Source organism: Mauremys reevesii, linkage group 9 (assembly GCF_016161935.1).
Source record: "Mauremys reevesii isolate NIE-2019 linkage group 9, ASM1616193v1, whole genome shotgun sequence".
NCBI classification, from domain to species: domain Eukaryota; kingdom Metazoa; phylum Chordata; order Testudines; family Geoemydidae; genus Mauremys; species Mauremys reevesii.
Window position 1 is genome coordinate 97,325,519 of NC_052631.1, and position 20,632 is coordinate 97,346,150.

At 43.1% G+C, this 20,632-nt stretch overlaps 1 protein-coding gene across 3 annotated transcripts in view; it reads left to right on the top strand.

Annotated features, from left to right (window-relative positions):
* Window positions 1-20,632, top strand: part of FGF13 (fibroblast growth factor 13) — a 322,227-nt gene that overhangs the window by 166,823 nt on the left and 134,772 nt on the right. For 2 of the 3 annotated variants that reach the window (XM_039488838.1, XM_039488839.1), the window contains exon 3: window positions 3,085-3,252. The exons of the other annotated variant lie outside the window; for it this stretch is intronic. In XM_039488838.1, the coding sequence (XP_039344772.1) occupies window positions 3,085-3,252 (168 nt within the window). The remainder of the gene's footprint in view (window positions 1-3,084; window positions 3,253-20,632) is intronic. 3 annotated transcript variants of the gene reach the window in all.

Below are 20,632 nucleotides of genomic sequence, written 5' to 3' on the forward strand. Positions count from 1 at the left end.
TCGGAGGGTTCCATGCGTTGCCCTGCCTCCAGGCACCGCACCCTGCAGCTCCCATCAGCCGGGAACAGGGCACCGCGGCAAATGGGAGCTTTGGGGGAGGTACTTGGAAGCACAGCAAGGGCAGCGCACACGGAGTCCTCTGCCCCCTCTCTCCCAGGGGACGCAGCGCTTCCTGGAGTGGCGCACCCCTTCTGCACCCCAACCCCCTTCTCTGAGCCCCCTCGTACACCCTGCACCCCTCCTGCACCCCAACCCCCTGCCCTAAGCCCCCTCATACACCCCACACACCCCTGCCCTGAATCCCCTCCTGCAGTCTGCACCCCTCCTGAACCCCAAGCCCCTTCCCTGAGCCCCCTCATACATCCTGCACCCCTCCTCTTCCCCAGTCTCTTGCCCTGAGCCCCTTCCTGCACACCCCACACTCCCTCCCACACCCCTACCCCGGTCCTGCATATAATTTCCCCACCCAGATGTGGCCCTTGGCCCAAAAGGTTTGCCCGCCTCTGGCTTATATGGTCTCTATTCTGTGCATCATAATTTTAAAATGAATGGAATCCATCTTGAAAGCTGATTGGCTGGTGTTTGGTTTTTTTGTGTTTCTGGGAGTATCCTGAGCATTTAAAACAAACGCCCCACACTTAACCAAGTAACCAGGTCAGTACACTGGGAAGATTAAGTCTACCCCATCTCTTCAGCTTTGTTCCCAGAGTACCTCTGCTCTACCTACCCACCCATTCCCCTTGCCACTGGCAAATCTTCTTGCTCACTTGTTGAAAGCAGTGTAAGCTGTTCTCCCGCCCAATTCTCCATTCTGGCAGTCAGCAAACCTCTCTCCTCGGTCACCTTGCAAGCAGCAGGCCTTCCTCCCGGCCAGTGCTTCCATCTACCAATAGCTAGTTGCTCTCTCTTATTTGCAGCAACTAGCAGGCTTGCTTCCTCTCTGTACAAACGTAGAGCCCAATACTGCAAGACGGTAAGCACCTTGTATGCTATGTTGAGCTCCCTCATCTTATCTGGAAGCTAAGAGCTCTCTGCATCCCTCTAAAGAGGCTCAGCATCTTGCAGGATCAGGCCGACTGCACATTTCCTGCCCCTGGCTGATGATATGACAGCAGGGTATGTCTTGCTACTGATCAGCTGGCTGGCTGTTCGAAGGTAGCATGTGCATCTCCCTTCCCTCCTGGCTAATAATGTTCAACAGCCGCACACTGTATCCTTTATTTTTGTAAATGCCACAGGGATCATCATCCGGTCACTGCACCATTGACGTCAGGAGCATTGCACACAGGTCGCTTTCCACCTTACACAATTTTTTGTTCTAGTAGAAAAGTTCTAGGGATAGCGATTTCTGCGCAGCATTTCCTGCGGGGCAACAGCCAGCTGGCGTTATTGGCCCTTGACACATCTTGGACCTCCAGCTCCTCCCAGCCAGTGATGACTCCCAGAAATTGCCCCACAGCTCCGGAGCTGTCAACCCGACCCCTTTCATGCCACAAAGTCCCCTTTAAATAAAGCCAAACCAAAGCAAGGATTGTTAAGAGAGCAATTATCCAGCAGTCCAGACCCTGCGCTCCAGCGACCCTGTTGCTCGTTTCAAATCAGTTATATTTTCCTAATACGTTCATGAATCACTTTTAATGGTACTTTCCCTGGATTATATGTGTACGTAACTGATGCTGCCTCGCATCTAATGAAGCAACAGCAGTCTAGGTCCACGGCCTTTCCTGGGGATTAATGAGCACTTGAAAGAAGGTGATTGCTCAATGTGCAACCCAGGACCACTAGCCTGGTTACTCATCCCCAAGGAATGACTGGCACTAAATCCCTTGCTTTCATTGATGGCTTAAGATTTCAACAATCAGGCAAGCGGGTTGTTTTTAGTGGGTGATGCAATTCCACTTGCTATCTATAAGGCGCTAATTAAAAATGAAAGCACATTAACCCATCAGATTGCTTGGGGCGTCTGTCTAGACTCCAAAGAGTGTCTGATCTCATGTCTTGCTAGTATATTTGCACTGTTTATTCAGCATAGCATGTATGCTGTTAATGTTCTGGTCTTCGGGATTTTTTTCTTTCAGATATTAGTTCGAGGTTCTACACTCCACATCTTCAGCTGAGATTTTATACTTCTCTAGATGGTCACAAATATCTAACTAGAATGATAAACTCTCTTAACAATGAGATAGGCACTGCTCCTGACAAAGGTCTGCATTTTAAGGCCAAAATCCCAAGATCACTGCATTTCTAGGTGAGGGATGAGGATAGCTTCCTTAGCTAACAGAATAGCATTTTGACCCTCTAGCTATGCAACATTGTCAATGATTCAAAAGCTAGCTATTTCCGTATGTCCCAATTTACTGCTTAATACAATGATTTGATTTGAGAAAATAATTCCAAATATGTGCCATCCGTAGTATCAATGGGAATATTGATTTGAAAGGACAGCTGGAAAAGCCATAACAAAATTAACGTGCACTCTTTGTGCTTCTACTTTTTTATCCATTTGAAGGCGATAGTCCATTCATTGGATTATCATCCTTGCTGTGAGGAATTGCCTGTTGTTACTGATCTTACTAGAGACGTCTTCTGTTGTACTGTGGGGAGCAGAGAAGTGTTGGAGCTACATTGCAGATATGGCAGTGTGGCTTACTGACATTATAAACTCAGGTGCAGAATATATAATCTGTAGGTTAGACAATGGCATGCTCTCTTTCAGTTTTCCTTAACCTGCATGCAGAATACAGCATGTATTGCCATAGGGGATACGGATATGGAATAGATAGCCTGTGTTACTTTCTGCAACAGCTCATTATGATGGTACTTTTTCATTAGGATGAAGGTTGCATGAAACAAGATAAAGGACAAATGTTTATGAGAAGTGTTGTTTTATCAAAGTAAACTATCCCCAGCCCTCTCCTCCATCAGCACCACAAAACCTTTTTAACGCTTCTCATTTTCTTTTCCTTGCGACCAATGTTTCTCCCCCTTTTCCTTCCCCACATCACATTATATAGTTTATATACGTCTCTAGATTTCTTCCGTTAAACTCTAACTTGAGTTCATTTTGTTATGTGGTGACCACAGTTATGGATGACGCTCCCCCTGGCACACAGGAGTACATTATGTTACGGCAAGATTCCATCCAATCTGCGGAATTAAAGAAAAAAGAGTCCCCTTTTCGTGCTAAGTGTCACGAAATCTTCTGCTGCCCACTGAAGCAAGTGCACCTCAAAGAGAACACAGAGCCGGAAGGTTTGTGCACTATGGATCCATGTTTTGTTTGTTATGATACTTTTATTTTTAATGTACGTGTCCCTCTAGTGTGCTGTGTGTTTTTCAGCCTGTGTCAATATAGCGCAACTGATACAGGAAGCGTTATGCGTTTCATGTCCCCTTTGCTTGCCTGTTAATGTCTGATACGGTCTATCACCGGACACTGTATAGTATAAACCATATACAGTATTATAGACAAGAAGTAAGATTGTGCTGCTTTTCTCAAATAAAGTTTGTTTATTTCAGCTCTCATCATTACACTGCCCTTTTTTGGCTGCCAAAAGTTGCTTGCTACTCGAAACGGCATAAATCCCTAGTCAGTTTCTCGCCCCGACATTTCGGAAGCTGCACTCTGCTGAAACTAACGGCACTCAGAACCAGATTCCCCTTGTCCCCAGCTCCTTCCACCCCATAAGGCTTCTGCATACTGCTGCAGGAATGCTCATAACAGCTGTACTTCAGTGAAGCAGGATAACACGTTGTATGTAATGCACGCCCTGTTGCATTTTGAGAAAATGAAATGCATGCATAGAGGAAACTGAGTCGAATGTTTTCCTTTTCAGATAAAGTAAAGGTATGGACAAATCTACCCGTTGTTCACTAAAGTAAAACTATTAATAAGTTATTCATCTCTTTCACGTGTTGCGGTAGCATGTAAGATGAAGCTATCTTTTAAAGATGTAATTATATTTAACATTTTGTCTTGTTCTTCTGTATGTGTTTTTCATTACTGCCTCAAATCCCACCTGGTAAGCCTCCCACTTTTTGTATAAGCTTCAGTATATGGAACTAACTGCCATGATGAATGATGTCACTACTAGATGAAATACTTAGGGCTGGATCCTGTTTTGGTTGAGTTTCACTAGCAATGTAAAAGCAAACAGATCTGAGCCCTTAGTCAAATCTGACTTGTATTTCTCTGTATTTAACGATGGCCACTGCTGGTGCAATTGTTGAGCTGCTACCATTAGCACCCAAAGATTTCACTCAACTGCAGGCTGGTACCATTTATTGCATCGATAATGCTCGCACCAGTGTTAGAAGACGACTTCTCTCCGTCACTAAATGCTATTCTACCAGAAGTGACAGCTTTGCTAATACAAATGGTAGGCCATTCAAAAATGTACCACATGAAGCAAAAACTGATGTAAGGTGGGCTGGGGGGAAGGGGTTATTTCTCTCAGGATGTGACTTTTTTAAAATCAGGTTTAGAAACACTGAACTCAATTCTCTTCCTTTGAGACACATTATGCGTTTCTTCTTTGTCCATACTCAAATCTCCTGTTGAAGTCAATGAGAGTTTTGCTTGTTTAAAAACTGGAAGGATTTGGCCATTTGAGTGCAATTTCTAAAAGAACCTGAGTTCCTCTGAGTGGTTCATGGCTGTGAACGTTTTCAGTGAGTAAATCAGTATTTTACACTCTGACCGAGAGGTCAAGACAAAAAGTATGTATGGTGGTGGTGTACCTTGAGTACTGTCTGCTACAAAGGAGCTGAGCCCTATGGAAGCATGGTGTAGTTGGAGATTAAGGCACGGCACACCTGCCAGGAGAAGCTTGCAGCTTCAGGCCCTAAGTAGAGACCCAAAGAGTGAAAATTGTGCCTTATTTTTGACTGAAAGCTTACAGTTGCTGTTACTAGTTCACCATTTGGGATACTTTTTTCTCTCTATAACAGCTGTGCAAGTCTTTTTCCACAACATAAGGTATCGTTAGATTGTTCTCCCTGAAAATCTACAGTATGAAAAGAGAAAAGCCTTTCATCTTCTGTTGCATTATGAAAGGATTAATGTCTTTTTTTTATTCCCTCTCCCCCCTGAGTTTTGCATTCAGACAAGGCACAACTGTATTGACTAACCCAAAACCCTGAAGAGGCTCTGTATTTCATAGGGTATCATATCCATGGACTTTTGGGAGGTAACTTCTGTTGTTGCATGGCTTATGTGTTTTTTCTGAAAGGCATTGCTTGGGTCAGAGTGAAAAATATACGTGCAAGATTTCTCTTAGCCTCTTCTGGCTCCAAAGTAGCCCAGGGCTACAGTGGTGGAGCGTCTATGAATTGGCTGGCAAGAGTGTTAGACCCACTTCAGGGCTCATTGTGTCATCTTCAGTGCTTTCTTGGCATAGAGCCGAAGAATCTTGAGCATAAAGTGATGAAGTTCTGCTTTCGGTGCAAACTTAGAATAATATCATTGAAGTCAATGGATCATCTGAAGCAAACACAGGTCCAACAGTTAACCTGAAAGCAGATCTAACGTTGTCTGAAAATAAAGAATTACTCATACGGAGTTATAAATAATACAATATACATTTTCCTAAAGGCACTGGAAAATGTCATTGAGTTGTTAATGTGAGAGGCTGCGCAGAGCAGAGATATTAAGGTCTACAGTATAATAATACTGTCGTCTTTAAAGAGAAATACAAATATGGGATTAACTAAGTCGCTACTGGAAAATCTCTCCAACTTGAATGTCAGACTGTGGGTTACATATGAAACACTGCTTGGATTTGAAAGACTCTGGGAAGGATATAAAAATATACTTAAATTTTTGTTTGAATATTGCCATAGGATTGTCTATTGAGCTGTTTATAAGTGGAGGGCCAGGGCCTGAGGCTGAAACACCCCCTTTGCTGGGGAGGAAGGCGGTCGGTGTGGTAGGGTACGCAGCATGGAAGCTCAGCTACTCCACAGTCCCAACTAGGAGAATCCCCCAGGGGTAAAGAGCTCATACAAATGAGCTCTCCGGGCCCTGCCTTTGGGCCTCTGCAGCCCCCTTCCTGTGCAGTGGGGCAGAGGCTCTTGCTTCCTGGTACCCAAGGGAGAGGGAGTGGGGCAGTCACTGCGGGCCCCCAGGAACAGTTGCTTGTGGGAGGGCACCAGTGGGTATAGCATTGCCGCGGTCTACTCAGCTCTAGTACTGGGAGTGGAGTAGGAAGAGAGCGTACTTGGTCTCCTCACTTCCTGCCTGGCTGCTAGTCAGCTGGGGTAACCCTGACGCCTCCCTCGCAAAGGGATGACCCAGAGAGGTATGCATGAGCTTCAGCCACCAGCTTTGGCATTGATCAGCTTTGTCTAATTGTAGAAATAGTGGGCCAGCAGCAAAATCTGGATCTGAATCCAACCTTCCCAGAACTCAGACTTCCAGATCCCAAGGTGTAGATTGGGCCCATCTCTAGCACGACAATGTCTCATGGACTCTGGATCTGAAGGTACCTTCCTTGATGCCCCAGGAGCCTTTGGAGTAGCTAAAAGGAGAAAAGCTAGTTTTGTTCTGCAACCTTTTAACATTGTTTTTCTAGAGTCGTCCTCACAGTTTACGTCATGGATCTCTAGGAGGGCACAGATCAAGAGGAGTCAATATTATCTCTGGGTGCTGGCCCCTGGGTTTTTGTGCATTCTTCTATGCTACTTTCAAGCAATGGCAAAATGCATAGCAATTTTGTAGCTTCAGTCAAGCCAGGAATATGCTACTAGCACCAGAAAGGCCATCTGAGGTACATTTTGCAACTATTTGTTCTCTTAAATAGTTTAAACATAAGCTGCTGCTATCTTTACAAAACATGGTCACAGAAAGAGAAGTCTGCTTCTGGGAAACTAATCTGAGTTGTGTTAGTACAAAGGATATAATGAGAGAATTTTTTTTTTAAAAAACACCATTGGTTAGTCACAGTCCTATAATCAAGCATTTGGCCTCTTGCCCAAAGTTCTGTTTTCATGTGATTTTTTTTATTTTTTGTGGGGGTAACATTCAGCCTCCCTCAGGGCATACATAACCTTTTTACATGAAAAAGCAGACAAGCATGGCAAAGCCTGGATTGAAAAAAAAAAATCTGTGATAGCAGCTTGTAATGAGGTATGGCAGCTCCCATCAGCCAACAGGAAACCTGATTAGATAGAAAACGTTAAGGAGATGCTTGTTGCGTATTAGCATCCATGCTTGCCCTTGGTACTGGCTGAGTCCCTCTGTGCCTCGAAATAGAATGACTGACACCACAACCGTTGCTTCTCCCAAGGGGGAGGAGAAAGGTAGGACATTTGGACAAATTGTGAGACAGATGGGCTGTTTTGTCACCAAAAGCAACGCCTGTTCTTCAGTTGGTCACACTGACTGTCCCTTTGGATGTTCACAGCACTTGTGTGACTATTGATAGTAATGGTAGGTGCCAGCTTTCTTCTCTAACAAATCAGTCCTATTAATCGAATTCCCTGGTTGAATTATATTAATACTTGTGTAAACTAGTGGAGAATAAGGAGAGAGGGAGGAAGAATTTCTTTCTCAAGAAGACTGATGTATTTGAGATTGTAAAAAGTTTGAGGTCTTTAAACTAGCAAGTACAATATTTTACACTAATAAAACCAGCTCCTCAATAAGTCTCTGTGATCCCTCTGATGAATAATAGAGATGGGCCCAAACTGCAAAATATGGATTGGGTCCAGATCTCACCCCAGATGTTTGGATGTAGGGTTTGATTTGTCCCATTGTATGATACCAGCTATGAAGTTTGGATCCCAAGTTCAAGGGTATTCAGAGCTGGGGATTTGGTTCCAACCCCTTGCTTGTAAGTAATCGCAACTCATAATCTTCCAGAATGACTTCTACTTTTAAAAGGAATGAATGAAAAAGCAGTGGGCCAGGTTCATCAAAGCACTCCACAGGCCAATGGAACTGATCCCTTGTTACAGCAGCTAAGCTGTCTGCACTGGAGAAGTGATTCGACCTGTGGGCAAGCAGGCAGCGTCTCCCCCATTACCTGTGTCAGGGGACCAGGCCATGAAGTGTTGCTTTAATTCCTGCAAGGAGCAACCAGTGCTGGTTTCTTTGATGAGAGGCTCCACCCATCCAGTGTTCCTCACTTCTGTGGCTCCACAGCTACATCCCTAGGGGTAGGGGAAGTTGGAGATATATACTTATCTCACAGAGCTGGAAGGGACCTTGAAAAGTCATCAAGTCCAGTCCTCTGCCTTCACTAGCAGGACCAAGTACTGTCCCTGACAGTTTGTGGTGGGTTTTTTTTGTTTTTTTTTTGCCCCAGATCCCTAAATGGCCCCCTGAAGGATTGAACTCACCACCTTGAGTTTAGCAGGCCAATGCTCAAATCACTGAGCTATCCCTCCCCACTAGCTCTAGCTAATATGGGTGTTACTGTTTTGTTTGTTTGCCACAGCCAGATTTCCCACTGCCTGGGAAAGGCAGTGTAGATTCTGGGCTGAACCCTGCCCAATTTAATTTCATTGAAGGGCCAAACCCTACATGGTCATTTGCAGCTGTAGGGACATACTTAATAAGGAAGGCTGGGCCAATGGTTAGGACATTAGCCTCAGACCTGGGAGACCCTGTTTCAAGTCCCTACTCTGCCACAGACTTCCTGTTGACCCTGGGTGAGTCACTTAGCCTCTCTGTGCCTCAGTTCCCCATCTGTACAATGAGGATAATAGCACTGCTCTTCCTCACCAGGGTGTTTTGAGGATAAGTGCATCAAAACTATGATATACTCAGATACTACGCTGATGGGGTACCTTGAATATGATCTACAAGTGCTGGCACAGACCACAAAAGCCAAAGTAGAGAAAGCTAGAGCTGATAATGACTTTTTCCGGACCAAAAAAGGCACAACTGATTAAATCACAGTCTCTAGCCTTATGTTTCAGGGGTTGGGGTGTGTGTGAAGATGTTTCATTCATATTTATATTGAGTATTTAAAAAGAAAACAAAACCACAAACCAAGAACAGCACCAGCTGCTCAGTCCTGCCAGGGGCTGAGCCCTCCTGCTCCGAGCAAGCAGGTTCAAAGTTAAGCACGTGATTAACTTTAAAGAGAGGAATACTCCCATGGGAGTCAAAAGGGAAGGTGTGAGTTCAATGAGCTTCTAACAGAATGTGAACTATGAACACAGCCTGAGCCAGGCTCTGATCCCAGTGCAAATCCAGAGTAATTCTACTGACTTCAGTAACTCTACTGACCTATCAATGAGATCAGAATTTCCCTGAGCCCCTTCCTTCCTCTTACTCCATTTTAGGTACTTGCATGCCCCCCATTACCCTAGTGCCTATCCCTATATAGTACGTGAGGGGTGGGGTGGTACAGATGGGAAGGGGACACAGACAGTACAAGTCACTTGCCCAGGCTATGGTAGAGGGGGGAATTGAATCTGTCTCACAAATCCCAAGTTAATGCCTTAACCACTGGACCATTCTTCTTATTAGGTGTTGTAAGAAGTTAACAGCTCATCAGGAAGAAACCACATCTCCATGCTATACAATCCTGTTCTCCACTGCCCCTTTCCCTTTGCCTACCTCCCTGAAAAATATATTGCTTAACATGTTTTAAGGTGTAAAATATCTAACTAAGTCTTTGATAGCTTGCAGCCCCATCTAGAAACCAGCCATTTTTAACATGGGGGTGGGGATGAATTAGGGAATCATCTGCTTGTAAGTCTATCGCTAGCATAAGCGATTTCACTTCACTTAAGGACTTCAGTTACTCACCCAGAGGTGTTAGGCCTGTTACAGGAATAGATGGGTGAGTTTCCGTGGCCTGTGATGTGCAGGAGGTCAGACTAGATCAGGGGTCGGCAACCTTTGGCATGAGGCCCTACAGGGTAAGTACCCTGGCGGGCCGGACTGGTTTGTTAACCTCCCGCATCCGCAGGTTCAGCTGATCGTGGCTCCCACTGGCTGCGGTTTGCCGTCCTAGGCCAATGGGGGCGGTGGGAAGCGTGGCCAGCACATCCTTTGGTCCGCGCTGCTTCCTGCAAACTGCAGCCAGTGGGAGCCGCGATTGGCCAAACATGCAGATGCGGCAGGTAAACAAACCGGCCCAGCCCGCCAGGGTGCTTACCCTGGCGAGCCGCGTGCCCAGGGTGGCCGACCCCTGGACTAGATGATCATGATGGTCCCTTCTGGCCATGAAGTCTATGAAGATATAAAATATTCCCAACAGCAAGCACTCTGGGGACAGCGGGAGGAAAGCCGTTAAAGTTGTTGTGAACCAATTCAATGCCTGAATCCATACTCACATACCACATCACAGCAAGGCTCCTCAGGGTCACTTGGGAATTGCCTTTGCGCAGCTTTTCAGAAGCTCCGAGATGGGTGTTTCTCCCACAACTGTCACTCCTGCCCCTGTTAACGGGCAGGGCCATATTTACTTTGCTAACTCCTGCTAGCTGGCAGCTCTGTCCCCATATCGCTCTCTAACAATCGGCTTTGTGCTGTGGTATCAGCCCAGAATGGAGCTATGCTGATTTCCACCAGCTGAGATACGGCCCATAAAGCACCAACTGGAAAAATCTCTCTCACACTCTCACATTACTTTCAGCATTGAGAAAACATACCTTTTTTATGAGTATTCCTCAGGCTTAAATTTGTGAAATGAATAAGGCTAAAAGAAGTAAAGGCAGGAAATATAAGGAATAAAGTATCTTTGGCAGAATATCCCCATGATGGAATTTCTATCATGCTCGCTCATGAAACAACATCGGTAATGTTACTTCCTCCAGCTTGCTTTGACTAACAAATAGATCTCAGGTTGGGCAGTTAAGGGGAACTAATTCTTTGCTATGCAGTGGTTTGAGCATTGGCCTGCTAAACCCAGGGTTGTGAGTTCAATCCTTGAGGGGGTCACTTAGGGATCTGGGCCAAAAATCAGTACTTGGTCTTGCTAGTGAAGGCAGGGGGCTGGACTCGATGACCTTTCAAGGTCCTTTCCAGTTCTAGGAGATAAGTATACCTCCAATTGTAAAAAATATAAATTGCTCCCCTCCAATCCCTGAACAAACATCTGTCAGGAAATGTAGATTATATTTACTACAGAGCATGACCTTTGATTGAGTCTACCTGCATTCAGCATCCCCTTGGAAGGGCACTCTTAACATTTTTGACTTCCGGAGATTCTTTTCTTTGACATAAAAGGGTTTCCTACCCACTCTAAAACTCACCCTTTATTATCAGTCAAGGTGTCACAGCTCACACAGACTAGCTTTACCTAGGAGGAGACCTTGTTGGTTTAATAATAATTAATAACAGTATTAAAGAAAAAAAGACCAGTCTCAGTTCTATTGAAAATGGTACATGAAAAGTTGAGGAGCCGTAGTGACAATGTTCTAACCCCCGCCCCCAGCCCCCAGAGCTGCAAGTAGCAAATGGAAAACAATGTGGGTTATGGAACAAACTCTGAATTTTCCTAGTGGAACAATGCGGAGATGCTTCTGTATGTGTAATGTACTGAGTAAATTCACACTCCTAGGCATCCTAGCCAGCAAAGTTGTAACGGTACTAGGAGCAGTCTTAGGTCTTCCTTACAAGACAGTACATGTTAATTCAACAGCCCCTGCTATTGCCACATAATGGCTGTTTTACATATGCCTCTTCACTCTGTATTTTCACTGAAACAATTCTTTTAACTTCTGTGCCCTTCGTTGCTGTGTGGTGTTGTCTTGGAATAAATATTCATTGCAGAGCCACAGCCTTACGCTTAGCACATCTGAAGTAGAATGTTTTGAACAAATGATTCACATTGACTGCACAGCCACTGATCTCATCTTTTAAAAATGGCTTGATCTGCAGACGGCACCCTTTTGACAGAGGAAAGTTCTCTGGTTCATTGCTCCTTCATTCCGTAATCCTCCTGGGAAAGTGTCAGGCTTTGCTCTTAACTGCTGGGGCTCTAAAAACAGAGAGCAATCTCTTCTTAATAATGAACATTCTCCTTTGTATCTTATTCAGCAACGTGGCCCGACATCATCATTACACAGCCCTTGATTAGCAATAGCGTCTTTACTGTTGATATGTAAATATTAGGGATGTCAAGCAATTAAAAAAATTAACCGTGATTAATCGCACGTTAAACAGTTACAGAATACCATTTATTTAAATATTTTTGGATGTTTTCTACATTTTCAAATATATTAATGTCAATTACAATACAGAATACAAAGTGTAGAGTGCTCACTTTATATTTATTTTTGATCGCAAATATTTGCACTGTAAAAAACAAACAAAAAATAGTATTTTTCAGTTCACCTAACACAAGTACTGTAGTGCAATCTCTTTATCATGAAAGTTGAACTTACAAATGTAGAATTCGGAACAAAAAAAAAACTGCACTCAAAAACAAAACAGTGTAAAACTTTAGAGCCTACAAGTCCAATCGGTCCATCTACTTTTTCAGCCAATTGCTCAGACAAATAAGTTTGTTTACATTTGCAGAAGATAATGCTGCCTGCTTACAATGTTTACAATGTCACCTGAAAGCGAGAACAGGCGTTCTCATGGCACTGCTGTAGCCAGCATCGCAAGATATTTATGTGCCAGGTGTGCTAAAGATTCATATGTCCCTTGATGCTTCAACCACCATTCCAGAGGACATGCATCCATGCTGATGATGGGTTCTGCTTGATAACACTCCAAAGCAGTGCGCCTGGCTCATGAGACATCTCCCCAACATCCTCCCCCACATCCTCTGCAGTGGAGACCTGCAGTGGAAACCTATGCAAAGAATTCATCTAGCTTCTCTGCAATGGCCTTGTCTTCCTTGAGTGCTCCGTTAACACCTGTGTCATCTAGTGATCACCTGTTACCTGTTTGGCAGACTTCCTGTTTCTGATTTACTTAAGGATATGTTACTGTCACCGCGTGGTTTTTAGAAATTGCTTCCCAAATTCTTTCTTGCCTAGCCTTATTATTCTTTAACAATTTACTTGCCAGATTTTGTGCTCTTTATTTTTCTCATTAGGATTTCACTTCCAAATTTTAAAGGATGCCTTTTTGCCTTTAACAGCCTCCGCTACTCAGCTGTTTAGCAATTCTGGCATTCATTTGGTCCTCTTACTGCCTTTTTTTTTTATTTGGGGGTGGGGGGTATGCGTTTAGTCTCAGCCTCTACTATGGTGTTTTTAAGTAATCTCCAAATGCTTGCAGGCATTTTACCCTTGTGGCTGTTTTTTAGTTTCTGTCTAACTTGTGTAGTTCCCCCTTTTTAAAGTTAAATGTGTGTGTGGGGGGGTGTTTTGATATTTTCCCCCTTATGAGGATGTTCAATTTAAAAACACTGTGGTCACTAATACTGAGTGGTTTAAGTGCAGTTGCTTCCCGGACCAGATCCAGAGCACCACATGGGACTAAATCTAGAAGTGCCTCTCCCCTCGTGGGTTCCAGGCCTAGCTGCTCCAAGAAGCCGTCCTTAGTGGCATCTAGGACTCTGATCTCTGCATCAAGCCTGTGGTGACATTTACCCAGACAAGATGAGGATCGTTGAAATCACTCGTTCCTATTGCATTTTCTGGGTTTGTAGCCTCTGTAACCTCAGCATTTCACAACCACTGTCTCCATCCTGGTCAGGTGGTTGGTAGTATATTCCTACTGCTATACCCTTATTAGTCAGTCATGGAATTTCTATCCATAGCCATTCTACAGTATATTTTGATTCCTTTAAGATTTTCACCTTGACTGTTGTTTGTTTAAACGTATAGTGCCACTCCCCCACCAGAGTGACCCGGCTCTGTCATTCCTTGAGCCCTGGTATTCCCAGATCCCATTCGTTTTCCTCATTCCCACCATCCCCCTTTCTTCTGAAACGTCAGGAATGAGGACAAATGAACAAGACCAGGGGAGGCAAAAGTGAGGGGTGAACCTCAGCATGTTGAAAGGTACATCCAGCACTTAGTGTCTGTCCTCTGGACATCGTAAGAGAACATTGCTTGAACTCCTGCTACAAACCAGATAACAGTGCATCTTCTGTAGTAACACTGATGCCTTTTCTGAGACACCATTGGACACACGCTCATGGCCATAGGCTAATTCTGTCTGTCTGGTTTTTCAGATGTATTAAATAAGACTGGCATATTTATATAGTGAGGGGAAACTGAAGTATGCACAGAACCTATTTATACATTGCAACAAGACCTGAGGTAGCAGATGTCTTTCAGACTTGATATGGTCACATTACATAATAGTCACTTATTTCTATAAAGACTTACTACTGTAGATTTATACAGTTGTGAACAGTAACACAAAAGGGGCCAAATTCAACTCTCCCAGCAGAATCAAAATCCAGTGGCCACTTTCTGGATTTGTACCAGCATGTATAACGGAGAATTTAATACAAGGAGCCACTTCCCCAGCTGGGGTAAGTCAGAATAGCTTCAGTTGCCTTCCATAGTCAGTAGTGTACAATGGTACCAAAGTACCTAACTGTCATAGTTGCATGGGGATGGGTGCAATATAAAAAGCTGAACAAAACAATAACAAATAGGAAAAGAGCCACCCCTGCTGGGGCCTGGTTTATTAACAAAAAACAATCCCTAAATATCACAACTTAGGACACCAGCCTAACTCTTCTTCTCTGGCTTGTCATCCTTTGTGTTTACATGACCCCAGTTCAAATCTTTTCTACGGGCTTGGCTATTCCTAAGGTTCCTTCCCTCAGGATCCCGTCTGTCCAAAACCGTAGTTCTCTCTGCCCCCGCACCTCCCTTTTAGCCATACGGCCTAGGTAAGGAGCCAGCTGGGCCTGTGAGTCAGCAAAACCCACTCCATTTCAGCCAGATCAATAAGTGATTACAGGGGAACATTACTAGTCCATTACAGATGCATAGTCACTAAACTGCCTGGAAATTAATCTGTCTACCGTACCCCAGGAGGATGTATCCATTGATATGCAAATCAGTAGTTTCAGGGAATTTGGGCATTTCACATAATGATTTTTCTACTACAGCCATCCAGTTTCGGATCTCCTGCATTGTGCTTTGCTTCTTACACAGATGGGGCTGCGGAGTTAGCGAAGGCCACGAGTAACATGAATGGGGAAAGAGTCTATGATTTCATCCAATAGCGCTCTTAAATTTTCAATCATGTTGAAAAAGTTGCTAATAAGACGAACCAAATTCATGGCAACTGTCAAGCTCTCTTCTAAATCTGGCTTTCATGTCACCAGAAATATGTTCTCTCTGTTCTACAGTAGATGATGCCAAATATCATGACACTAAAATTAACTCTACATTTTTAACTTTTTTGTAAATTTAGTCATGCCACTGTGACTGATTAGCAGCTAAAATAAGCTAAAATTATTTGAGAGGATGGCTGAAGATTCTGTTTTGTATGTAAAAGGTCTTCATTATGTGAGTACAATTGATTTCTTATTCCAGAGCAATGATGGATATTGATCTTAATATAATTGTCTCTCAAACATTATTAGTATGTGTTAGTATCACGTACTTGTTATATTCATTTTAAATGTATGAACCTTCAGTATTAATATACTGCAATGCCGAGAACTAATTTCTAGTTCTCAAGTGACAAGCACTAATAAATTTTTATAGCTACATATTTAGAAAAAGATTTTGTGTAATGCATGGTTACAAAATACAGTGAAGCTAATTATCAAGACACTTAAGGATTGGGAATAATTTAGCATAAGTATGGTGATGTGTTTTGTTTCTATATCCACATTTCTAGGAATGAAAGAAAATTATTCAGTAAAAGAATTTAAAATGAAGTTTTAAGTAGCATGTATAATAAAATACATATGCTCAATGTTCAATCAGTGCTGAATAGAAGAAAATGTACAAGAAAATTCTTTCATGCTACTGGTAAGTTTTGCGCCAAAGACAGATTTCTTCTAATAGGTGATGAACAGGGACAAAAGGTATTTCTTTAATATTTAGCTATTACATACTTGGCATCTGGACATATGAGAAAGAAGGATCTTTTTTCTACTGCGTATTTGCAAGCAGAGCCAGACAAATAATTTTATAATGAATAACTTATTCAACAAATTTCACCTCTTGTTCTGATTGTGTATTTGTATGATTTCTAACAATCATTTCTCCAACAATGTAAAGAGCAAAGAAGTAGCTGTGATCATTTGTCATTAAAAGTTTGAGCACCATTGGCTAGTTATTATTAGACCGACATACGAGATATTGTATGTTTCTGTTCTCTGATGGGATGAATCAGTCATTTTTCTGATGCAAATATTCATGCTTTCAGAACACTGATTCTAAGACCAGACTCTTCCCATCAGAGAACAGAAACATAGTTTTGAAATAGTTTTCAGTGAACTTTCCTACCAGTAAAATCATTTGCTAAAATGTTTTAAGAAACTGAACACAAAAAGGGGCATGAACACATTCAGGGTAAATTCATTTTAAAACTCAAATGAATACTCATAGGAAATATATTGCAGTATTTGCCCAGATCTGTTTGTAATCCATGTAGTAATGCAAGATGCTCTTTATCTGAAAAGTTGCTCTCTCTCAATTCTGAATATGTGTAAAAAAAGAAAGTGGGTTTCCAAAATGTTTATTGAAAATGTTCTTGGTGATTAAAATATGGTGTTCACATAAAATGGGTCCCCCGCCGTTATTGTGGCCTCCGTGCTCTATTGTAACACGCACAATAAAAATAAAATCATCAAGTGAGTTAAAATGTAAAGTCAGATTTTTCAAACATAGCTCTTAAAGTTAGACACCTAAATCCCCATTTAAAAACCTAAATAAGTGGCCTGGTTTATGGCTATAGCTCCTGTTGACATCAATGGAAGTGGCAGATGAAAATTAGACCCGAAGAAGAACTGTGGGTAAACTTGCCACCAGAAGTTGGCCTGATAAAAGATATTACCTCCCCAGCTTGTTTGTGTGGTAAACAGCCCTGGTATAGCAATTCTAACTCCAGAAGCCTGCTTGTGACATCACAGCCAAACTCTCTCTACCATTAGGTCACAGCCATACTCTCTACCAGCCTTGGTTACTATTAGCTAAGTGACCCCAACACACCCTCAATCCCAAATTTGCCTAAAACCATCTGCCCTGAAATGCGCAGGCCTCTTCTGGAATATTTAGAGATGTAATAAGTGAACATCTCTCCTATTCCACTTCTATCCCCACTTCCAAGAATGCTCCTCCCTATGTACCACTCTCCAATACCCCGCAACACATTCAGCTTCTAAATACTGGTATATATCAATATCTGTATTTCCAGCTCCAAGCAGTCAAACATCATGAGATTGGCTTAACAATGAGATTTTAAAAATAATAAATGTTGGGTTCTGTTTATTTGAGTTTTGAGCTTTAGGGTTCATGTTTTCAAACTTTTCTCTGCAACTATAAAGTCTATAAACTTATTTTTTAAATGGAAGCTGAGATTCTCATTTAATCACCTAACTGCAGGAGCTGGGGCTTTAGGAGAGGAAAAAAAAAACCCTCACTCTCCTGAGACTCATGACAAAATCATGAGAGTCGGCAACTCTAGTGTTTTGATCTGTCAGTGTCTTGTATTGGGATACGTTAACAGTGATTCAGCTGTGTTCTTGTTTATATGTATATTTAGAAGATTGGAGGAGTAAGAAAGTATTGTGCTGCGGAAAAGGATGTGCACGGAGAGGGGCATGGGGAAAAAGGCTCTAAAGGTGAACAACAGGAGTGCAGCTCTTTGGCGCTGGAGGGGAACCTAGGCTGAGACCTTGGGTCTTGGTTGGGAGGATGTCATGGGGGAGAGACATATTAACATTGCCAGATGTCCATGTGAAATACCTCTCTGATTCATATGTATTTAAGGGGGAAAAGAACCCACGCATGGGGAATTCTCACCAGAAAACCTTAATTCACTTAGATTGCATTTCCTACCAGTTCCAACTCTACAAGCCAGGAAACGATCAGTTAAATCATTCCTCGTCTTAGCTCCCCAGGTTCATCGTGGGCGCAGGAATGGTGAGTGCAAGCTGGCAACAGTTCCAGAGAGGCTTTTGTTCCAGGAAACAGCCGTTTTTTAACATGCTTTGCCATGTCCTGACACTGTTCCAAGCAAGATGTCTCATTCACTGGATCTTTTGGCTCCGTATCAGAGTAAATATTATCTGCTCTGCATTGGCTTAGCCAGGATTTGAGCAAACCCATTTCTCAAAATGGCTTTATATAAATCTGAGTGTCACAATTTAAGTTCTACTATCTGATAACCTTCCAGGGTTAGGATCAAATACTTTGTACTGTTATAAAGCCAGGAATCCTAACTCTCCCACGGGAAATAGCATTCACTTCTAGCCCTGAAAGCTCATTTTAATATCCCTCTGTAAACTGCCACTGGTCCAGGATTGTGCATATCCGCCCAAAGTCTCTGCTCCAGACAAACTGTACTAGGTGCAAGACTGGTCATAGTGGGGGGAAAGTGGCTTTTCCCATTGTGGATCCTGAATCCAGCTGGGAGCCAGTTCAGTCTCTGGTGCATCTTAGAGCACCTGGGGGTGAGGGAGGGGCTGATGGGGATGGTGGTGATATGTCACCCAGGGATTAAAATTATGCAGGAGGAAGTGTTTGAATGTTAAGTTGGCTGTATGGCCTCTTCATGCCACCAAGGATGTAGTTTTCAGTCCCTGCCTTTACCTGGTCCCAGTTTTCACATCTTGGAGGCAGGATGGAGGGTGAGTTTTGTGGTAGGTTGTTTTTATACAAGCCTAATAGCTGTGGGGGGGAAACCAGTGGCAGGAGGAGCTTTAGCAGTAGCCTCTGCAGAGGTTGGTGTGGAGATCATGGTTCAGAGCATGAGGGAGAAGATCAAGGGTGCAAAATAAATGCAATTTCTGCCATGTCTGTCATATGTTCTTTCAATGGTGGTTATGCCCACATACAGTCAACCTATGGAACTCCTTGCCAGAGGATGTTGTGAAGGCCAAGACCTTAACAGTTCAAAAAAAGAACTAGATAAATTAATGAAGGATAGGTCCATCAATGGCTATTACCCAGGATGGGCAGGGATTGAGTCCCTAGCCTCTGTTTGCCAGAAGATGGGAATGAGCGACAGGGGATGGATCACTTGATGATTCCCTGTTCCGTTCATTCCTTCTGGGGCACCTGGCATTGCTCACTGTCAGAAGACAGGATACTAGGCTAGATGGACCTTTCATCTGACCCAGTATGGCCATTCTTATGTACAATATGTGCTTCGTGTATATATAAAAATGCATAAGTACTGTGTAATATACATCCGTATCTGTCAAGTTACAGTGAAGTGAATTCCCACAAGGTAATATTTAAAAGACAAACCCAGCTAAAAACTGCCAGTGCTTTCTTGAAGCCAATCAAAAACCTGAGTAGCAGGAGAGTCAAACATTATTTTACCAATATACGTCAACGAGGAAGCCTCGTTCTGCAGAAGGAATGCATGGTGCAGTGCCGTGTGGTGTGTTGCACTTGTGTCTCTTTCAGCATCTCAGAATTTCACCAGAGTTCAGAAGATCTTCCTGGGTGACGGAGATTGGGAGAAGATGCCCTAATTGGCTGGTCAGAATTGGAGCCCCGGCACCACCAACTAAGAGAGTCAGGCTCCAAAAGTAGTAATAAAATCCCTTCTCAGTTACCCCTTTAGAGGTTGCCTTCCTTGTGCATTTAGAGAGAGATTTTCTCTCTGGAGATGTAACATAAAGGAGTTACCTTCATGGTAGCTGTGACCTTTCACAGAGCATCCTGTTTGTTTAAGAAATCCGACATACCCCATATTAATACTTGAATACGTGGCTGAATGTGGAAAAAACTTTAGAGTTCATCAATCTGCTTAACTGCAAAGCAAGTTGTGGTTATCTACTCTCAGGCTGATGCACTACTTTGCAGAGCAACAAAAAGGAAAAACAACCCTCCCCTTCCCCCTGACCCCACTTGTCCATAGGGAGATCGCTCCAGGATTATAGAATCAGCAGAGAATTCTAATTCACGTATGTAGGCTAAACTTTCTAAAGGTTGCTTAGCATTGGATGGTCTGACGGGTTTCTGACCTTTCCTGCTCTTGAAAAATCAATTTTGACCATTATAGGGTTCTCTGAAAGCAGCAAGCAGTGAAGATATGCTGGCTGCATCTCCTTACAATGATTTTTGCTGTAGTTCATTGAGTTAGCCAACTTGAAGGGGTGCTTTGTAGCCCCATGCCACTGGTGCCCGCGAGCACCTTATGTAAACACAGATTCCTCCATTGTCAAGCTGTATTTAAGATGCACGACCGCTTGAGCCAAAAAATGTCTGGCTTGATTAGAGGATTTCTCTGCTAAGATTTCCTTGGCTGTTTGTACCTCAGCACTTTAAAGTATAGGACAGGGGTCGGCAACCTTTCAGAAGTGGTGTGCCAAGTCTTCATTTATTCACTCTAATTTAAGGGTTTGCGTGCCGGTAATACATTTTAACGTTTTTAGAAGGTCTCTTTCTATAAGTCTATAATATATAACTAAACTATTGTTGTATGTAAAGTAAATAAGATTTTTAAAATGTTTAAGAAACTTCATTTAAAATGCAGAGCCCCGCCGGACCGGTGGCCAGAACCCAGGCAGTGTGAGTGCCACTGAAAATCAGCTCACATGCTGCCTTTGGCACACATGCCATA